The sequence below is a fragment of the Aquarana catesbeiana genome, linkage group LG09, assembly GCF_042186555.1.
Source record: "Aquarana catesbeiana isolate 2022-GZ linkage group LG09, ASM4218655v1, whole genome shotgun sequence".
NCBI lineage: Eukaryota > Metazoa > Chordata > Amphibia > Anura > Ranidae > Aquarana > Aquarana catesbeiana.
The window spans coordinates 220,852,066-220,875,016 of record NC_133332.1 but is presented as its reverse complement, the minus strand read 5'-3'; the positions used below and the strand labels follow the sequence as shown (position 1 = coordinate 220,875,016).

The 22,951-nt window shown below is 42.8% G+C and overlaps 1 protein-coding gene across 2 annotated transcripts in view; it reads right to left on the bottom strand.

The window, feature by feature from the left end:
• PTPN18 (protein tyrosine phosphatase non-receptor type 18) overlaps positions 1-22,951 on the bottom strand; it is a 162,721-nt gene that overhangs the window by 15,328 nt on the left and 124,442 nt on the right. For both annotated transcript variants that reach the window (XM_073599772.1, XM_073599771.1), the window contains 2 exons: positions 8,567-8,922; positions 4,400-4,467 (listed from right to left, as the gene is read on the bottom strand). In XM_073599772.1, the coding sequence (XP_073455873.1) occupies positions 4,400-4,467; positions 8,567-8,922 (424 nt within the window). The remainder of the gene's footprint in view (positions 1-4,399; positions 4,468-8,566; positions 8,923-22,951) is intronic.

Genomic DNA, 22,951 nt, shown 5'->3' with positions numbered 1-22,951 from the left:
GTGACGTTAGTATTGTTATAGATCATACAGTGATGCCACTGCAGTTTAAGAAGCCTGTCAACCTAATGACAACCTAAAGTGATGGAAGAATGATGCTTACTACCCCTCGCAACCAATAGACCACATCCATTTTTTTGGAAATTATTCTTTAATAGCATAATGCTGCCAATGATATCACACTAACATATGCACTCTTGTGCATTCTGTCTCTCTCCTCGATCATCGGCGGGTGCCAGCGGACATTGAATCCGCAGTACCCGCCGCTGGGCTCCCGCTGTGTGTGATCACAGCTGGAGCAAGCCACCAGTGGCGCACATGTGGGCACCCTACCCGGAAGAGCCGGATCGTGTATATATACATGATCTGGCGCACAGGTGCCATCCTGTAGCAGTAAGACTGCTAAAGGGCAGACCTGAACTGAATAAAGTAAGAGATAAAACACCGATGATGACAGGGTGATGGGGGATTCTTAAATCTGAACTAAAAGGATATCTAAAGGTTAACTCTTCTGTGCAGTTGGTTTTGCACAGAGTGGCCCCCGATCCTCCTCTTCTAGGGTCCCTCAGCGGTGCTCCTGGCTCCTCCTCTTCTCGAGTGCCCCGTTGGAGAGCCACTCTCCCTCAGGGCACTCATGTGGGCGCACTTCCATGTCCTGCTGCTGCGTCTATTGACACAGACAGCAGGACTCGCCCTGCCCCTGGCTTCCGCGTTATTGCATTTGATTGACAGCAGCAGGAGCCAATGGCTGTGCTGCTATTAATCTATCCAATCAGGACCCAAGGCACCGGCTGGAGCTGGTGTGCTCGTCCCCGTCGCTGGAAAGACCAGGTTTAGGAAAGTAAAAGGAGGGCTCTGGGAGGCTGCATCACAGGAGGTTTTTCACCTTAATGCATAGAATGCATTAAGGTGAAAAACCCTGAGGGTTTATAACCACTTTAAAGTGTCACTAAACCCACATCATAAAATACTATCAATAAAAGCTGTATTACATCCTGTTCATACTCAGTCACTATGATATTTGTTTTCTGTATTCTACAAAAAACCTGGTTGATTCTGCTTTTCTCTATTTCCACCTTCTGTCTAAGTCCCCAATTCATCTAGGGATTCTGTAGCTGTGGTGGCAACTCTGCAGATGCTCAGTTTTCAGTGAGTTTCTATGTAGAGCATTTCCTCCCTATCACATATAAGCAGCCGATGTGACTATAGAGTCACACATGTGGGCATATACATAGTGGTAAATGACAGTCCACTCCCTCCCTCCTCTTACATGCCCACTAAATAGTTAAACACAATGGGGCAGAATATTACATGTAGATACTTGGAGGAATCACCTCCCTCTTATTCTAAGACACAGGCTGGAAGGACGAGATAAAGATTTGCTTTCAAATATACATGCTAAATTTAAAAAGTTTATTGATAGTTTTTATTTATTTTTACTTTGTATTCCAAAGGCTGTTTTTTTTATTTTTTATTTTGAACATGTGACCAGCAGCAGAGGACTAGAAGTTTCTCCTGCTTATGTTTTCCTGCAGACTGGCTGGGAAGGACCTGGGTCATGTGACAGTTGTATATTGATTAGGAAAAAGGTACTTTGATATTTTTTTTTCTATTAAGATAAATACAGTGCTATCATCCACATACAGAAATAGAAGGGACAATGTAAATGAAACAGTGTGTGTTTAGTATCACTTTAACTTAGAATTCTAAAAATTGTTAGCTGGTAGAGTTTTGTGGCAGAATAGACTTTATAGGCTTCTTTACCTTCTTGCAAGCAATTTTTTGTAATTTACACTGACTGCAGCACATCTTACAGATGTTGGTAAATTTTAACTCTGGCATAAATGAGAGGGAGTTATGCCATCAGTGGCTACCCAGTAGACCAGGATAAGATGGCAGCAGTAAGGACAGAGTGCTAAAGGGAAGCGTGGCGGAGGAAGTAATTTTGCCCTAAGGTACATGTATGGTGTGAATACTTGCATATTATGGAAACTGTTCCAAGGACCCATTGGCAATTCGGTTCTGCTTTAAAGGGCTTCAAGATAGCTGCCCAAGATTTGTTGGTAGCTTCTGAAGCAATCTGAAGCATGTGTGAACTAGGCCTTCTACTTTCTAGAAGAAGGCATGAATGGGTATGAGAAGCACCACATCCCTGATGGAACTATGAAAAAATGTACGCACAGAAAAATGGGATTTTGAAGGTGCTTGTAAACTCAGGAATGAACATAGACAACTTCAAATATTAAAATACCATTTATTGTATTGCAAATGTAAAAACAGACTAAAATTAGAAAATATATAGAAAAAGCTTTATACAAATAAATTGTAACACTAGACACCTCCAGCATCATGTTCAATGTATGATTATATATAGAGCAAACTGATCATACAAACATGTAAGGATTCTAATATTACAGAAAAATAAAATAAGAAAAGATGATGAGTTTCAATGCGTTTGGCGGGTTGCGCTTCTTATGCCGTGTAAAAATAAACAAAATATTTGGGGGGCACACCCTAAAAGATGCATTAAAGATGGTGCAGCCATAAGACCATACAGCAGAACAAAATATTACAGCGCACACATGCAAAAAAAAAGACATTTACCTACAGCAAGCCTAGTTTAAAAAAACCTAAACATTTTCAAAAAACATTATCAAAAAATATGGGGATTTGGTCACACCATATTGCTATATGGTGCTAAGCCCACTTACTGTGACAAATATTTTGTTTGTCTATTGTTTGGATTCTGACCAAATCCTTTTAGGTGAGGAGCACCCCACTCCCTCATTAAGTATCTCTCATTAGTGTCCACTTGTGTCATGGGTGGAGACCTCAAAGTTCTACCATATAGAAGAGTGTATTGCTGTCATGGTTCAGAGAAGCAGGATCTCACAATCTATGGATAGTTTAGGACACACTAATCATGGGGTACTTTGTCGCAGTAAGTGGGCTTAGCACCATATAGCAATATGGTGTGACCAAATCCCTATATTTTTTGATAATGTTTTTTGAAAATGTTTAGGTGTTTTAAACTAGTCTTGCTGGAGGTAAATGTCTTTTTTGCATGTGTGCGCTGTAATATTTTGATCTTCTTATGCCGTGTACACACGAGCAGACTTTTCGTCAGCAAAGGTCCGATGGAACGAATCCGCCGGACAATTCGATCATGTGTGTGCTTCATCGGACCTTTGCTGTTGAAAAATCAGACGGACTTTAGAAATAGAACATGTTTCAAATCTTTCCGACGGACTCGAGTCCAGTCGAAAAATCAGTTCGTCTGTATGCTAGTCCGACGAACAAAAAGGGATGCAAGGGCAGCTATTGGCTATGGGCTATGAACTTCCTTATTCTAGTCTGGTTGTACGTCATCACGTTCGAATCAGTCGGACTTTGGTGTGATTGTGTGTAGGCAAGTCCGTTGCGTCGGAACTCCATCGAAAGTCTGTCAAAAAGTCCTTCGGAGTTAAGTCTGTCGAAAGTCTGCTCGTGTGTACACGGCATAAGGAAGATCTTTTTTATGGTGAACTGATTTATATAAACACAATATTATTCAATCGGCACAGTAGCAAAGAAGTCTCCCTGGTGTGGATGTGGCTCTGTCTGGGGGAAACTCCTTTACTACTGTGATTGAAGAGATCATTTTCTGGATGCCTTGGGTGTGGAGTTCACCCCCTTTATGTGTACCCACCCAACAATGCTGGGTGTTGCAGACCTGGGAGGATAATATATGAGCCCCCCTCTTTTCCATGTCTAAGCAGCGTCACTCGTGTTTATACAAACCAGTTCACCAAAAAAAAAAAAAGACCTCCTGAAGAAGTGAATGCAAACCCGCGAAACGCATTAAGATTCAGCATCTTGTGTTGTTGATTTTTTCTATAACATTGGAATCCATCCGTTTTTGGATGTGTTTGTATGATCAGTTTGCTCAATATATAATCATACAGTGGACATGATGCTGGAAGTGTCTGGTGTTACAATTGGATTATGTAAAGCTTTGATATATGTGTTTTACTTCTGATATGTTTTTAACATTTACACTGAAATAAAATGGTGCTTTAATATTTGAATTTGTCTATGTTTATTCCTGTGTTTACAAGCATTTATGTACGTGCTTTTTTTCATGGCCCTTCTACTGTGTCCTTTCTTTGAAGGCCATAGAGTCATGCTAAAAAATGAAAAGCTCATAATTCAGTGACATTTCATTAATGAAATATAGTTTATATAGGTTATGTGGACTTAAGTAATTACTGGGTCTCATTTATCAAACTCTGAAAATAGTACAGCTCTTGTTCAGCAAACACAACAGACCCTACCGTGCTTGGCAAAATAAATGGATAATCTGATTGGATGTATGTGATACATCAAGAGGAGAAACATTATGTGGTCTTGCTCAGATACTTACACTTGGTGTATTTTGGCCCCATCTGTTGTCTCCCTTTGAATTATGGAACGACGGTGTCTTTTTAAGGACTGTGATGGGAAAAAAGCCATAGTGTATTAAACCTTCTTAGATGTCTTATATTTCTAACTACTATGTTGTTGCAAGTGTCATACTTAACACACACCTACAGTCATAGAAGCACAGACATATCCACAGTTGTAGAAACCACAGCTACATTTAGAAACCACAGAACAGCAGACACACCTATAGTAATTGAACAGACAGGCACATAACAATAGATACACATATACTGTAGCAACAGGAGAACAGTTACATATACAGGACAACAGATATGTCTATAGTTACAGAGCAGTACACAGACTCACAGACACATTACAATAAATACATCTACAGACACGCTTACAGCCACAGCACAACAGAACAACTAAAACTGCAGAACAAGCCACATATTTCAACAGCCACAAAACACACAGGGACCACTTACAGTTCTGCTGCATCTGATATCAAATTGTTTAAGCCTAATCATTTTTGTTTTCAACTATGATAAATATTAGGTAAAATGTATGTATAGCCAAAACTTCTTTTAAGTTTTGGATAGAGAAAGTAAGGGTTAGAGAGTCTGTCTGGTTATTTTTTATTGTGTAGATTTCCAATTTCCAGTCTCAAAGATGCAACGGGTAATGAACGGTGTGTGGAATTCCCTTCCTGCACAGTTGTCCCCAAAACAAGTGTCCTCACTTGAAGATTTACCTTGAACTCTTGTTTTGGTCACAACTCTAAAAATGTGGATTTTGCTTCACTTTCTGTCTCTGTGGCAGGTGTATTTCAACTTTTGCAGTCAAATTGAGATAACATCTAATTTATGTTTGCTACAATATAGCATATCCTAAAAATATATATTTTAATTGCTGATTACCTTCTTAAAGTGGTTGTAAAGCCACTTGTTAAGTCTCTACAATCCCCTCTGTTAGATAATAACATGTGCCCCATGTGCCCCACTGTATGTCCTTTATTTAAAAAAAAGCAGATTTGTACCTTATATCAGAGCGTCTCCTGGCGCTCCCGTGACTCCTTGGCTTTCTCCTCTCCCTGTCTAATAGATACAGCAGGAGGGGCTGAGAACTCCTGCTGACATCAGCCGGTAGTTGGGGAGGAGAGGAGGAGAGAGCCGAGGAGTCACGTGAGCATCAGGAGACACTCTGATCCAAGGTAGATATCGGCTTTTTTTTAAAAAAAAGGGCATACAGTGGGGCACATGTTATTATCTAATAGAGTGGATTATAGAGACCTAACTCTATTATTTTACAAGCTGGAGGGGAGGACTGTGGAGTGGACAGAGCTGACAGGCAGGGAGGGGAGGGGAGAGACGATGCGGGAGAGCAGAGAGGAGACACAGCGGATGATGGAGGCATGTAAACTGACCACAGCGTCTGGGCTCAGCAGCCATGATAAACAGTGGTCAGTTTACAGGGGGGAGGACAGAAACTGGCAGGATCAGACAGGTTTTTTAGGTGATACAGGGGGCCAACTGACACAGCACAAGCACTGTGCTGTGTAAAATGCTTTAAAGGAACAGGATCCATTTTTGTTCTAGGGTTACAAACACTTTAAGTGTTTTTTAACATGCCTAAAAATCCAACCTAGCTTTCTCTTGCTTTTTAACATTAAGGAAGGGTGGTGGAGTAATATTTAACATAAGTAATTCTGTATGTACTAGGCTGGAAGATCTTATAATCAGTTATAAACTAGAACTGTTGGCACTATATAAATCCTGTATAATAATAATAATAATTTAAACACTATCTGTCCTAACAAAGTGTTAAACATTTCAAAGCATCAGTGGAATATTGTATGTTAGTGCACTTTTAAATAACTGTTCCTTATCTTCACATTACCATTTAATCTAAGCAATAGAATCTTCCTAGAGAGTCCTATGTATAAAGCCTGATACACACTATAGTTTTTTTTCCATTCAACCCAGCGGGAATGAAAAAAAAAACAGTCGGATCCAGTCGGAGCCGCTGTACTCACTATGCAAAGTAAGTACAGCAATCTCCTCCACTGAGCTGTTGTGTTTTGACAGGGGGACAGTGGTAAATATCTCCCGACATTCAGCCCGTGTGTACCCGGCTTTAATCTTCTCCAAAGAAACAACTTGAAAGGTGAGAAAAATATTTTTTTATATTATTCATAGGTATGCTGTGAGAATGGAAACACATAACAAACATATAGTGTGAGTTTCTCAAATTTGACAGCAAATATGCATATACATTTTAAAGTGGAACTTCACTCAAAAAGAGGAGTTCCACTTTTCAGGTACCCACTCCCACTTCTGCTCGGCTTGCCAAGGTGAGCTGAGTGGAGGTTCATCTCCCATCCTCCCTGTCCGCAACCTCATGGGAAACATCACACATCCAGGGAGCCTGCAGGTCCATTCAGAAAGCGCGGTGTGACCTGCGCATGCACAGTGGGGAGCCAGCTGTGAAGCCACAGGAAAGTCAAAGCCAGCTTCCGACAAGCAAGATGGCTGCATCGGGAACTCAAACACCAGCAAAGAACCGGCCTGGGTGAAGACAATGCTGGATCTCTTGACTGGTAAGTGTTTTTTTTAATTAAAATTCAGCAGCTACAGTATTTGTAGCTGCTGTCTTTTATTATGATTTTTAAATGACCAGAGCTCCTCTTTAACTACACTAAGTTTAGGATTATGGGCTAAGGTGAAGCATGCAGGCTTTAAAAAATTACTTTCGTCTCCTTTCAGATGTGATAAATTTGTGTTTCAGGGATAAATTTATTTGGCATCAAAACCTTTTCCACCCAAAAATTCTGTGCTAAAAACAATGTATCAGACATACGTACACATCCATAGAACACCAGACACCCTTCAAGCCACAGCACAGCATACAGACCTATAGGTACACTGTTACAGAACAGGAGACATTCACAGACACAGCAGAAAGAATCAATCAGAATAATGAGCCTAGAATCCAGATAGTAACACATAGAGACAAACAGTAGAAACATTGCTTTATTAAACGAATTACAAACAGACAAAGAGTACAGAATGAACAGACATTTTACCCACTGCCTCACAAACACAAACCTGACATCACAAATATTACATTTTATTTTTTTTATAAATATATATACGACTGCACAAAAAATGATTTTAAGCGCCCTGCGCTTGTATGACGGGTTCCTTGTATTTACATTCTTGTAAATAAATTAAAAAGGTAAGGTGGTAGAATATAGCTACAGTAAATCTGTGATGTACCTAAAATACCAAATTTACCTAAAAAAAATATATAGTGCAGTTTCAGTGAGCTTATATTTTGATCTATTATTGTAGTGTTTACCTGAAAATTACATTTTTACATGCATAGTTTTGGTACTGTATTAAAGCTGAAGTTTAGGTATTATTTTTTTTTTTTGGGCATAGTTACTATTGCCCAGCTTTGATCGATGAATATATGCATACCTTGCATTTGATCGATCCCTGTGTAGGCTGCAAATCACTGTAGTAGTCACTGCTATTATAGTGAGAACAGCAGTCTTCCAGGTCAAGCATAGTAACCACAACCTGAAGAAGGGTATTGAGAATGTGGATAGGTGCTCTACTTTTTTTCAGAAAGCAGAAATACTTTTTAATTTTAGTGGTGTTAGATTAATTGATCATCAGCACAACTTCCTATCATTGCTATGGGTTACTGAACCTTGTATTTTTGCTCTCTGACTTATGCAACATGCTTGTTAAGGTACACTGCAGAAACATAGGCCCATTTTCGCAAAAACAGAAGCAAGTTAATAAAAGAAATTGCTGTGTAATTTTATTGGACGGAAGTGATTTTTGTTAGAGGGGACAACAAAAGTTGTTTACCCACAACAACCATTCACAGACTTGCTTCCATTTTTTTTTACACTGAAACAATAAACAATAAATAAGGCCTGTAGTGCATTCAATGTCTACTCCTATTTACAATAACCACTTCTAAAGTGAAGCTGGAAAGGGAACACTCTTGAGGTCACACAGCCTTGGACCACCCTTTATTCAGCAACAGCAACGGAAAAATTCTCACTCTATTTCCCCAGGTATAAAGCAGCAAAAAGAGCGAATTCCTCCTGGAAGAAGTTCTAATACAGTAAACCTGCCCCTATCTACTTCTTTACCTGCACTAGAAGCGTTGACCTGACTATAATTATTAGCTGTATCCTCTGGAGGACCTGGCGCACCAGCTAAAGCATAGGAGGATGAGACTGGCAAGGTGGTGGTTGGACTGAAAGTTGGACTGTTGGATGCTCTGTTGGGTTTAGGAGCCACAGTGCTGTACAACTGGTCTGTAGGCTTAGCAAACATTGTGCGCGGTCTGACGTTATCATATTGGTGGTGAGATGAGGTTGGTGACCGGTTCTCGGAGGTGGTAGGCAGACTTTTAGACCCAGAAGAGACTGATGGAGCTGGTGGCCTCTTTTGCACCACTGCGTAGGTATCATTCATGTCTGAGCAGTCCAGCGGGAGGGACATACTGTACCAGAAGAAAGATAAGGCAGTGAGTTTGTTGAATACAAGAACAGCTCTTAGCAAATATAGAACAGCCTTTACTGCTTCTATTGTAGTCTTCACAAGTCATTTAATTACTTTAATTTCAATTGAATTCATTTACAATAAACATTTCCTGTCATCGCTTGCTGAAATATTCAAATATTCCCATATTCTTAAGATTTGCCTGTCTTTGTCCTCATCTAGTTTTTACAATTTTCTTTTTTGCTAAATTCTTTTTATTTGGTATTTCCAAGATTTCTACTGCAGCAATGCAGTAACAGTTCAATTTATAAAGTAAACAAAAAACAAAAAGAGAGAAAAAAATGACATAAAAAGTACAGTGTCAGCCTCGGCAAAATATACCAGTTTAAGGTCTCCCCCCGAACATAGGGATGAGGCCAGTGATCATATACAGTACAATGCAGCTCTCAATTCAACAATAAAATAAGGAAGAGCAGCATAAGTCATTTACCACCCCCCACCCACAAACAGGGAACAGTTTATAATTCAGAGTATATGACAGCCTTCAAAAAATATTTATATAATACTAGACACATAGGAAACATCCTTTGAACCCCGCACTTCATACTCAAGCAAGCAAATGCTTCTTAGTGAGAAATTGACAGGAAGCACCATCTGTGCCTATTGTATTGTAAACAGGGAATTATTTTAAATGCACCTGCTTCAATCTGAGACTGCATTCGAGGAGGCCAGCCAACCACCCCAGATTTTTTTCAAACTTGGTGAAGGCTCCCCTATTGGTGTAGGTGGTTTTATATAAAGGCACTGCTTCATTGACCAATCATTTTCCAGGATGCTAAGGACGGTGCCAATGTTTTTTTCCAGAACAAAATAATTTGTTTCCTAGTATAAAATAATAATAATGTGAGGAGAGTGTCTATGGCTTGGTAGTAGCCAAGGAATCCACCAGGCTTAACAAACATGCTTCCACCATAAGGGGAACTGAAATACTAGTGATTGAGCTTATACAGGCCAAAACCTTCCACCAGAACTGCACAAATGCTAGACAGTCCCAGAAGATATGCATAATGTCTGCATCCGGTGTGGAGCAGCGCCAACACAAAGAGGATTGATCCCATTCTTTCACAATGGCTCATGCGGTGACTGTCAAGAAGAGCACCCTGAGGTGTAACCCCTCACCACACACTACGCTTTGAGCACAGAGCGCATAGAGCAGGGTAATGTTGTGGGGAGACTTCGTACCTCAGCATAATAAATGGTTAAGGGCCTCATACGAACCAACACACAGCCTCTAAAGACACTGAAGCATCATCATAGGGAGTAGTGAGCCAAAGGTGTGCGAAAACCAATAGCCCAGCCAGAAGTTATAGAAACTGGGCATCGCCAACCCCCCTTCCTGCCATCACCATTTTAAGGTGAGGGGCCCCACCAGACCACAAAAAAGAATGAAAGGAGACTGTCTATAGACCTGAAAATTGCCTTGGGTGTCCACACTGGGGAATTTCTGAAAACGTATAAAAATAAGGGCATCATTTTCATTTTTATCAGATTTATTTTACCTATTAAGGAAAGCGGAAGATTCATCCAGGCATTCCATCTGTGTTTAAGATAAGTGAGGAGTAGGGAGACATTTAAGGTAATATAATCTATAGTCACAGAATTGGTCACAGTAAGGCCTAAATACCTTAATTTAGAAACCCATTCAAGAGGGACATCTGGTTCTGTAGACCCTTGAGTTGGATGAGAACACAGCGGGAGAATTTTAGGACTTAAGGCTCGTACACACTATAAGAAAATCGGGCGAACATTTCTGTCCAAAGAATTTTAGTACGATTTTGTGTGTACACAACTTTCGACAGCTGATTCGAATTTTCGTACGAGGGACAAACTCCAAAAATTTTCTCTAATGAGAATAAAATGAACGATTTTTGTTTAATGTGTACCATTTTCCTACGATTTTCGTACAAGAAAAATCAGAAAAAAGCCTTTGTCGTCTGAGAATTTTCGTATGAATTTTCATTCATCAGTTTGGATTTGCTGTGAAACAATGAGGAAAATTGGACGATCGTTTGCCCAATTTTCTTATAGTGTGTAACCCACTTTAGTCTAGTTTACGTTCAAGCCGGACACCACAGAAAACCTATCTAGGATAATTAATGCTTCCTGTAGTGAAGATCAAGTGTCTCTAAGAAATAACACAAGGCTATTGTCATACCGGGCGGTAGTTTTTGTGAGGCTACCCTCCCGGATTCCCTGCAGAGATTGGAAGGAGTGCAGTGTGATTGGCAAAGGCTCCATCATGACCGTGAACAACCCTGGGGAAAAAAGACACCCCTGCCTAGTGCCCATGAACACTGGAAAGGCCTCTAACCTGACACACAGCCATAGTTTTTACAATTCTTTAATGGGAAACTCTGCTATACACATTAGTTGTTTCTATTTAGTAATTAAAGAGACCCTGCCCCCAGACCAATAATTGCAACAAAAATCTTCTCGTAAGATAATAAGTGCATTTAACACTTTATGCAAACTATTATCTGTAAAAAAATACTTTTTGTAGCTATCCAAAAGCCCTTAGAGCAGGGGTGCCCAACACACAGCCCGCTGGCCCTCTATTAGCGGCACACAGTGTCCTGAGCCAACACTTGTTGGGCAGCACTTTGTAGAATGGCAGCAATCTGCCGGGTGCTGAAACGCTTTCTGTGTTCCAACACCTGGCACTAAAACACACTGTAAGGTAGGCAAAGTTATCTCCCAAATAAACAATAATAAAACTCAAAAAAGTGCAGTGCTAAAAAATTTTGCAATCATATAACAAAAAATATACACAGAAAGAAAAAATTATTACCATGGGCCTCTTGGCTGCTTCTCTGATTAATGCTCTCCTTGGCCAGTCTTGGTAGGTTTGCAGTTGTGCCATACCCTTTCCATTTTTGGATGATGAATTAAATAGTGCTCCCTGAGATGTTCAAAGCTTGGGATATTTGTTTATAACCTAACTCTGCTTTAAACTTCTCCACAACTTTATTTCTGACCTGTCTGGTGTGTTCCTTGGCCTTCAGGATGCTATTTGTCCACTAAGGTTCTCTATAAACCTCTGAGGGCTTTACAGAACAGCTGTATTTATACTGAGATTAAATTACACACAAGTGGACTTGTTACTAATTAGTTGACTTCTGAAGGCAATTGGTTCAACTAGATTTTAGTTAGGGGTATCAGAGAAAAGGGGGTGAATACAAATGCACGCCACACTTTTCAGATATTTATTTTTAAAACATTTTGAAAAACATTTATAATTTTACTTCCACTTCACAATTAAGTGCCACTTTGTGTTGGTCTATCACATAAAATCCCAATAAAATATGTAGCACCCTCTACTTTTGTAGGTGCTAGAGGTGAGATTTTTGTGAGAGTGCAGGTAAATTTAAGCAGGCCTAGATAGAAGCTAGGCCTGTTTGTTTTGATCTGTGTGGGCTGGGAGTGGCTCAGAGTAGGCTGGTGATTCACAGATAGCATCACTTCTCGGTTACTTCCCTCTGGCTTTTAGAGCATTCTAGAAGAGAGGAGGGGAAGAGAGGTGGATCCATCTGAGGTGCCTCAGGGAGCCCTGATCAATCCCCAACTAGGATTGGCAGGAGGCAGGCCTCCTTGATATACCCAGGGTCAGCCCAACTGGGGAGGAGTTGTCGGGTGGAAGAACTGAGAATGGAGTGCTAGGCTGTCGGGGCCTTTGAGGGCGCTCCCCATTCTGGGGGGTGACCTTGGACCTGGGACTCGGGTGCAGGATGAATTCAGAGAGGACGGCAGGAGCTAGTCCTGCCGGGCAAGTCTTCAGGAGGGAACCACCAGTGTGTGCGCAGTCGGGAGGCCTGGTGAGTGACATGTGCTATCGGGAGGACTGGAGAGGCATGCCAGAGAGGACTGAGAGGAAACAGTCAGAGCTGGGTGTGGAGCCAGTGAGGATTGCAATGTCACAGGCAGTGGAGTCAGGCAGCTGTAGCCAGGAGGGCTGGCAGGGCCTGAAGAGGGATTGCTGGGAGCAGTAGTCCACCATAGGACTAGCACTAAAGACTACCTATTCTATTTTTGCTACATTATTCTGCCTGCAAATGGCAATCTCTAGAGCCTGACTGAGTCAGAGTTAGACCTAACCATGTGCTAGCTGTCTGGGAGTTAAGTGTTGTGCAAGAAAGAGAGAGAGTGATAGTCTGCAAGCAAGCGTTGTGCAGAAGGAGTTTGAAGAAGTGTCATGTACAAAGAGTGCACATAGTTCTGTCCCAAATTGACTGTTCTAAAATTCTACTGGGCATTTCATATATCTATCCATCCCTATCCATCCCTATCCAAGTTTAAATCCCTCAATAAAAATACAAAAACAAGCATTGGACTGTTACATAGTTGGTAAGGTTGAAAAAAAGACACAAGTCCATCGAGTCCAACCTGTGTGTGTTTGTGCTGTTATGTCAATATTACATTGTATATCCCTGTATTTTGTGGTCGTTTAGGTGCCTATCTAATATATTTTTTTAAATGATCTATACCTGCTGAAACCACTGCTTGTGGAAGAGTATTCCACATTCTTACCTCTCTTACTGTAAAGAACCCTCTACACAGTAAAATAGCTTTTCCTCTCATTTTTGTGAATGGCCGCGAGTCTTTTTAAATACTCTTTCGCGGAAAAGTTTTATCCCTATTGTGGGGTCACCAGTACGGTATTTGTACATTGAAATCATATCCCCTCTCAAGTGTCTCTTCTACAGAGAGAATAGGTTCAATGCTTGCAGTCTTTCCACATAACTAAGATCCTCCAGTCCCTTTATTAGCTTTGTTTCCCTTCTCTGTACTCTCTCCATTTCCAGCACATCCTTCCTGAGGACTGGTGCCCAAAACTGGACGGCATACTCCAGGTGCGGCCAGACCAAAGTCTTGTAGAGTGGGAGAATAATCGTTTTATCTCTGGAGTTAATTCCCTTTTTAATGCATGCCAATATTTTATTGGCTTTGCTTGCAGCAGCTTTGCATTGCATGCTGTTGCTGAGCCTGTCATCTATTGGAACCCCAGGTCCTTTTCCATACTAGACTCCCCCAGAGGTTCTTCCCCTAGTGAGTAGATTGCATTCATGTTTTTGCCACCTAAATGCATTATTTTACATTTTTCTACATTAAACCTTATTTTCCATGTAGTTGCCCACACCATTAATTTGTTCAGATGTTCTTGCAAGGTTTCCACATCCTGCGGAGAAGCTATTGCCCTGCTTAGCTTAGTATCGTCCGCAAATACTGAGATTGAGCTGTTTATCCCATCCTCCAGGTCATTTATGAATATATTAAATAGGATTGGTCCCAGGACAGAACCCTGGGGGACCCAACTTTCCACATTGGACCATTCTGAGTACTCCCCATTTATCACTACCCTCTGAACTCGCCCTTGTAGCCAGTTTTGAATTCAGGTACTCACCCTTTGGTCCATGCCGACAGACCTTAGCTTGTATAGTAAACGTTTGTGGGGAACTGTATCAAATGCCTTTGCAAAATCCAGATACACTACGTCTACGGGCATTCCTTCATCTAGATCAGTGATGGCGAACCTTGGCACCCCAGATATTTTGGAACTACATTTCCCATGATGCTCAACTGCACTGCAGTGTGCATGAGCATCATGGGAAATGTAGTTCCAAAACATCTGGGGTGCCAAGGTTCGCTATCACTGATCTAGATGGTAGCTCACCTCCTCATAGAAAGTTAATAGATTTATTTGGCAAGAACGATTTTTCATGAATCCGTGCTGATTACTGCTAATGATACCGTTTTCATTACTAAAATCGTGTATATAGTCCCTTATACTATTAATTTTAGGCTAACTGGTCTGTAGTTCCTAGGGATATATCTTGGTCCTTTTTTAAAGATTAGTGCTACATTGGCTTTTCTCCAATCAGCTGGTACCATACCAGTCAGTAGACTGTTCCTAAAAATTAGGAACAACAGTCTGGCAATTACTTGACTGAGTTCCTTAAGAACCCTTGGGTGCAAGCCATCTGGTCCTGGTTACTTATTTATGTTAAGTTTTTCAAGTCTGTTTCTGATATTATCCTCTGTTAACCATGGAGGTGCTTCCTGTGACATGTCATGAGGATACACATTGCAGTTTTGGTTACTGAAGCCCCCCGTTTCCCTCGTGAAGACTGAGGAGAAGAATACATTCAAAACCTTTGCCATCTCACCATCCTTTGTAACCAGAATACCTTCATCATTCTTTATGGGGCCATTTGATCTGTCATCCCTCTTTTACTATTTATGTACTTAAAGAATCTCTTGGGATTTTTCTTACTCTCCTCCGCTATGTGCCTTTCGTGTTCTATCTTAGCCGCTCTGATTACGTCCTTACATTTCTAATTGCATTCTTTGTACAGTTGGAATGCTGATGATGATCCCCCAGCCTTGAATTTTTTGAAGGTCTTCTCCTTTGCTTCCTTTGGGATGTACTGGCTAATACCTTTATTTAATATGCTTCTAAAGCACTCCTATTTTTCCTCAGTTTTCCTTGTTCCTAGGATTTTACCCCATTTAATATCTTCTAGCAAGGATCGCAGTTTACAGAATTTGGCTCTTTTGAAATTCAGTGTCTTGGTGTTCCCCTAATGTTTCCTGTTTGTGTGATTTATGCTGAAACTAATTGACCTGTGATCGCTGTTTCCTAAGTTTACCCGTATTTCTACATCCATGATCAGGTCTGTATTGTTGGTAATCAGTAGGTCTAGTAACACATTGTTTCTTGTTGGTGCATTTACCATCTGACCCATGAAATTGTCCTGTAAGACATTTAGGAAATGCCAAGCCTTAGATGAATGTGCAGTTCGTTCCGCCCAGTCTATGTCTGGATACATAAAATCCCCCATTATAATGACACTTCCCATCCCTGCCACCATTCCAAACTGTGATAGGAGGTCTGTCTCCCCCTCCTCCCTCAGGTTAGGTGGCTTATAGAACACTCCCAGTATTACTTTCTCGATGGTTTCCTCCCTTTGTAACTCTACCCATAAGGATTCCACCTCTTCCCTTGCTCCATTAGTGATGTCATCCCTCACATTCACCTGTATATCATTTTTGATATACAGGTATACCCCTCCCCTCCCCCTTTTTTATCCTCTCTGTCCGTGTGATATATAGCAGCTCTAGTTCTCCAGTCTGGTTCGCCAAACTCCTGGCATTAGTGAACATGCCTCATAATTTTGTCCGGACGCATGCTATCTCCTTATTGGGTGTTCTGAGTTTGCAAATAGGACTTGTTTCTATACTTACCATGGGTTTAGGTGTTTTAGTAAACCTACCACTAATACCCCCAATACTACCCACCGAATACGTTTCACACTGGCTATCTCTGGTCCCACCCCCCGTCGCCCAGTTTAAAAGCCCCTCTAATTTTTCGTCCATCTTCACTCCCAGCAGATCTGCACCCTCCTCATTTAGGTGCAGTCCGTCCCTTCTATAGAGCCAGTTCTCCAGGAACCCAAACCCCTCCTTTCTACACCAGCTCCTCGGCCACTGGTTTACTGTTTGTACAAGTAAAGGTGCAAAAAAATCTAAGACAATATATATCCTATGACAGTTTGTGCATACAACGTCCACAATCACTGTAGTAGTTAGAGGGGAAAGTCCACAGGTATTTTAAATGGAACTTCCTTGGTTAGAATAGGGGGAGGGGGAGGGGAGAGGGGGGGAAGGAAAAAAGGTGGGGATAATCCCCTCTCAGGGCTGCCACTGCTGGGGAACAGAGACCATGTTCCCAAAAAAACTGGAAAGAAAAGAGAGGGAGAAGAGGCGTCTCTGTGTTTTGTTTGCATGTTTGCATTTTTATTTATTTTATAAAAAGCCCCAGCAAAATCCTCAGCACCGGGCCCATGGAGTTCTTAATCCGGCCCTGCCAATAAGTACGCCCCGTTTCGTGACATTGGTGAAACCAGTCAGGGACCAGTATTGCTGGAGCAGAGTGACGCCCCTAGCTGCCAGGGGAAGAACTCCTCCAGTGAGAGTGGGGGGGAAGTCAAGGGGAAGGAAAGGAAGATTTTGGTGGTAGGGGACTCAATTCTCAGAAGGACAGAGAGGGCAATCTGTCACAAGGACCGGAAGCACCGAACTGTATGTTGTCTACCAGGCATTTGGGTTCGACACATTACGGATCTGGTGGACAGATTACTGGGGGGCTGGGGAAGACGTGTTGCATGTTGGCACCAATGACAAAGTCAAAGGAAGATGGAGTGTCCTGAAAAAACAATTTTAGGGATTTAGGAGCTAAATTGAGAAATAGGACCTCCAAGGTAGTATTTTCAGAAATACTACCGGTACCTCAAGCCACACCAGAAAGTCAGCAGGAGATTAGGGCAGTAAACAAGTGCAGATTTTTTACAAGTTTAATATGCAGTAAAGTTTTCCATATAATAAACTCACATTTTAGCAGTTAAGAGAAGGCATTGGATAATATTCCAAAGATGTGGGGCTGTCCTCAGTGGAGTCGATCCCTTAGGCCCGTCTGTGTTAGTTCTATGGCGTTTCTCGTGTGCAGCTGGGTGATGTCCTGTCGGCTGTAGTGGAGTCTCTCAGCTGTGCAGTGTGTCCAGTGCTTCAGGCACCACTGGAGGGTGCTCGGCCGGCCGCTGTAGAATCGATCACCAACACGCGGTTGGCACCCACAGTCTGCACGCTCGTGAAGCGTGTCACGGTTTAGTGACGTCACCCAACCCACCTGGACACTTCCTTGCGTCCCAAACCTCGTGTTGGTGATCGATTCTACAGCGGCCGGCCGAGCACCCTCCAGCGGTGCCTGAAGTATCTTTGGGATATTATCCAATGCCTTCTTTTAACTGCTAAAATGTGAGTTTATTATATGGAAAACTTTACTGCATATTAAACTTGTAAAAAATCTGCCCTGGTTTACTGACCTAATCTCCTGCTGACTTTCTGGTGTGGCTTGAGGTACCGGTAGTATTTCTGAAAATACTACCTTGGAGGTCCTATTTCTCAATTTAGCTCCTAAATCCCTAAAATCGTTTTTTCAGGACACTCCATCTTCCTCTGACTTTGTCATTGGTGCCAACGTGCACCATGACAGCCGGGCCTCCCCCAGCCCCCCCCCCAGTAATCTGTCCACCAGATCCGTAATGTGTCAAACCCAAGGGCCTGGTAGACAACATACAGTTCGGTGCTGCCCTCTCTGTCCTTCTGAGAATTGAGTCCCCTACCACCAAAATTTTCCTTTCCTTCCCCTTGGCTCCCCCCCGACTCTCACTGGAGGAGTTCTTCCTCTGGCAGCTAGGGGCGTCACTCTGCTCCAGCAATACTGGTCCCTGACTGGTTTCACCAATGTCACGAAACGGGGCATACTTATTGGCAGGGCAGGATTAAGAACTCCATGGGCTGAAGATTTTGCTGGGGCTTTTTATAAAATAAATAAAAATGCAAACAATTTTTTGTTAAAACAAATTCAATTAAATAGAGAGGGGGGGATGAGAGAGAGAGATAGGGGATGAGAGAGGGGTGAGGGGTAAGGAAGGGAGGATGAGAGAGAGAGGGGAGATGAGAGAGAGAGGATGTGCATGAGCATGCGTGGGAGTGACATCAACGCAGCCCGGCCAAGGCAAGTGACTGAAGGCACAGAACCCGGAAGGAAGACCGGGTGAAGATGGAAGTCCCCGGGACCCGCCGGATTGATCACAGCACAGCGCTAGAGGGCTCAGCCTGACAGGTAAGTGCATCCTAATGTGCTAATATGCTGTTCATACTTGTACATTATGGCATAACCTACCTCAGGGCCTCTAAAAAGTAGTAATGTTAGCGAAGTTTACTATCACTTTAATATCACAGGATCCCAGGAGCCTCTCTTGGGGCCCCCTACTGACCCGGTGTCCCTTGGGCAGTGCTCAAGTGCAGAGTTGCCAACATTTCAAAAATATTTTCAGGGACACTTTTTTTTACCCGTGGTATATTTAGAGTAGCTGACAGCCCCTATGTTCCTCTATAAATCACAATATTAATCACAAAATTAAATGAGTACTAATAATGGGCAGAACAAATATGAGGACTGGGAAGATTTCCTTTAGTTGAACTAACAAAAGTGTACCCATTCTAGAGCTGGAAACATTGAGGATATTCAATATCATTTTAAAGGGGGAGGAGTATGGATGGTATAAAAGTGGGAATTATGTGCAGGTGAGGGAGAGGAATGTGGAGGGTATAACAGTGGGCACTATGTACAGGAGAGGAGTGTGGAGGGGATGGCAGTGGGCAGTATGCACAGCAGAGGAGTGTGGAGGGTTGACAGTGAGCACTATGTTCAGGAGATGAGTGTGCAGGGTATGACAGTGGGCAGTATGCACAGCAGAGGAGTGTGGAGGGTATGACAGTGAGCACTATGTACAGGAGAGGAGTGTGGAGGGTATGCCATTGGGCAGTATGTACAAGAGAGGAGTGTGGAGGGCATGACAGTGGGCAGTATGTACAGGATAGGAGTGTGGAGAGGATGACAGTGGGCAGTATGTACAGGAGAGGAGTGTGGAGGGTACGATGGGGGCAGTATGTACAGGACAGGAGTGTGGAGGGTATAACAGTGAGCAGTATGTACAGGAGAGGAGTGTGGTGGATATGACAGTGGGCAGTATGTTCAGGAGAGGAATGTGGATGGTATGAGAGTGGGCAGCGTGCACAGGAGAGGAGTGTGGAGGGTATTACAGCCGGCACTATGTACAGTAGAGGAGTTTATGAAAGTGGGCAATATGTACAGCAGAGCAGTGTGGAGGGTATGATACTGAGCAGTATGTACAGGAGACGAGTGTGGAGGGTAAGACAGTCGGCCATATATACAGGAGAGTAGTGTGGAGGGTATGACAGCAGGCAATATGTACAGGAGAGGAGTGTGGAGGGTATGACAGTGGGCAGTATGCACAGGAGAGGAATGTGGAGGGTATGACAGTGGGCACTATGTACAGGAGAGAAGTGTATGACAGTGAGCAGTATGTACAGGAGAGGATTGTGGGGGGTATGACAGCAGGCAGTATGTACAGGAGAGGAGTGTGGAGGGTATGACAGCGGGCAGTATGTACAGGAGAGGAGTGTGGAGGGTATGACAGTGGGCACTATGTACAGGAGAGAAGTGTGTGACAGTGGGCAGTATGTACAGGAGAGGATTGTGGGGGGTATGACAGCGGGCACTATGTACAGGAGGAAAGTGTATGACAGCGGGCACTATGTATAGGAGAGAAGTGTGGAGGGTATGACAGAGGGCAGTGTGTACAGAAGAGGAGTGTGGCGGGTATGAGAGTGGGCACTATGTACAGGAGAGAAGTGTATGACAGCAGGCACTATGTATAGGAGAGAAGTGTGGAGGGTATGACAGAGGGCAGCATGTACAGGACAGGAGTGTGTGGGTATGGCAGTGAGCAGTATGTACAGCAGAGGAGTGTGGAGGGTATGACAGCGGGCAGTATGTACAGGAGAGAAGGATGAAGGAATCTGGGAAGGAAAAATGTAAAGGTTTGTGGAAGAATGTTTAGAGACTGCGTAGTGGTTAAGCGGGCCATACATGGATTGAAATCAAGCCAATTAGGCAGAGACCAGCCATAGTCGATCTATGTACTGTATGGGCTAGCTGGTTGTACACAAGTCAATCTATTAATCAACTTAAGTACAACATGCCTGTCTGGTTTTTCCCAAAAACAGTGCTGCCAGCTATAGTTAGCAACGCTGATCATTGTATTCTGTGGGTAGGGAAGGCTCCCCACTGGCAGAACACAATAACACTGCGGGAGTGATTCCCCCATCCATAGGTCAGCAGGTGAGAGGGGGTGTTGGGACAGGCTGGGGAGAGAGGTCTGTCAGAAGGGGGGTGTGAGGTGGTCATGGAGGGATATCAATCAGTGGATGGGGGGAGTAACTGGGAATGATATCTTTTGGAGTAGGGTCTTTCATCTGCAGGTTGGGAAATGGTCACCTGTGACATAAGTTGAAGGGAAGTGGCTAACATGGAAAGTGCCTGGGGAGTGACCTGGTTGGTGGTGAGTGTGAATTGGATGATGTGTTTCAAGTTTCTTTCACATTTGCGGTAATGCTTACTGCCCTCTGAAAAGTGATCTGTGGTGGATTGCTTTTCAAGAGTGGTATAGCAGCTGCTGACAGGCGTTCGTGAGGTGCTACTGCCGCCTCCTTGTTTTTTTTTTTTTTTACATTGCTGAATGGTATTTTTACATTGTTGGACTATGCTGCTACTGCAAGCGAGTTTGGCTTGCAGTTGCAGTCTGGCCCCATTGAAATCAATAGGCGAGTTTGACAGGTGATGCTGCCTTTCAAACTCTGTAGGCTGAGTTAAAGATGCTGCAGCTAAGGAAATTACAAAAATAAAAAGTCGCAGCTCTGAAATAAAGCATCACAGCTACGGCATTCATACAGCCCTGTCCAAATGTATTTTTAAGATTTGGGTCAGGGACATACGGTGAGGTGAGTGGCTGGTGAGGCACTGGCTAGTATCAGAGCCAGATACATACAGGTTACATATGCTGCAATCATTAGAGCGAGATCAATAATTATAGCACTACACCTCCTCTGCAACCCTAAACATGTAACCTGTAAAAAATTTTAAAGCTCCGCCTATGGAGATTTGTAAGTACTGAAGTTTTGCGCCATTCCTCAAATGCGCGTAATTGTAAAGCGTGTAATGTTAGGTATCTATTTACTCAGTGTAACATCATCTTTCATAGTATACAAAAAAATCAGGCTTAAGGCTACATGTACACGGGACATTGTTCAACCTCTCCTGAACTATTTAACTTGACAGCTAGAAACTAGCGTTTAAAAATGGCCGTTTAGCCATGTTTACATGCCGCGTTTAGTAGCGTTTGAAAAAAAAATTAATTTTTGTCAAAATAGCCAAAAATTAAAAACGCCTGTAAATGAAACACGGCTAAACGCCGGTTACCGCGAGTTTGGTATCTAAACACAGCTTCTGAATGCATTTTTTTGGGTTCCAAAAAAAGTCTCTAAACGCAACTGCCTAGAAACGTCTATAAACGACCCTGTGTACATAAAAGAAATCAAAAATAATATTGCGCCAGTCCCAAAAAATGTATGGAGAGCTGCCAACACAACAATCAGACAAATTGTAAATCAGAAATAAAGAATAAAGTGTGGCGCTAAAATAGACTTGTTCCTTATTGGGCAGAACCCACCAGAATAACAATCTGAGGGCCAAATCTAGCCCAGTGAGGTATTTAATAAAATGGGATTTTCTCAAATCCTATATATAAGAAATTAATGGGAAGAAAATAAATTAACAAGGTAGTCACCCTTATATTTCCATATATCAAGTATAAACTATGAATAAGATCCGATAGGGAACAACCAGATGGGAAGTTGGTTGTGTTGCCCCTAAAGGAATATCTATGTGGGGTTTAGTAAATGTGCTGTTCAAACGTGAGAAAGAAAAAAGAAAAAAGAAAACGTAGTGCTTAAATTAGATCAGGTGTGTATAACCCTGAAATTTGTGGATCAACATCTATTGTGCTGATGGGCAATTCTGCAAACGTGTTTGCCTGCTCATAACGGGTACCGTACAGGTGCGTGTATATTAACCGCTAAGCCACCGCCCACCGTCATATGACGGCTGGACGAGGCTTCTATTGTTCTGGGAGGACGTCATATGACGTCCTCGCCTTCCGAGCCACTAGGGGGCGCGCGCGCGCCGCCGGCGGCGCGCGCGCGTGCCCGCTGCGTCGCTCGGGACCCGGTGCGCGTGCCCGGCGGCCGCGATGTCCGCCGGGCACCCGCGATTGCCGGGTAACAGAGCAGGAGCGTGGATCTGTGCATGTAAACACAGATCCACGTCCTGTCAGAGAGGAGAGGAGACCGATGGCGTGTCCCTTGTACATAGGGACAGCGATCGGTCACCTCCCCCAGTCAGTCCCCTCCCCCCACAGTTAGAATCACCTCCTTAGGTAATACATTAACCCCTCGAGCGCCCCCTAGTGTTAACCCCTTCCCTGCCAGTC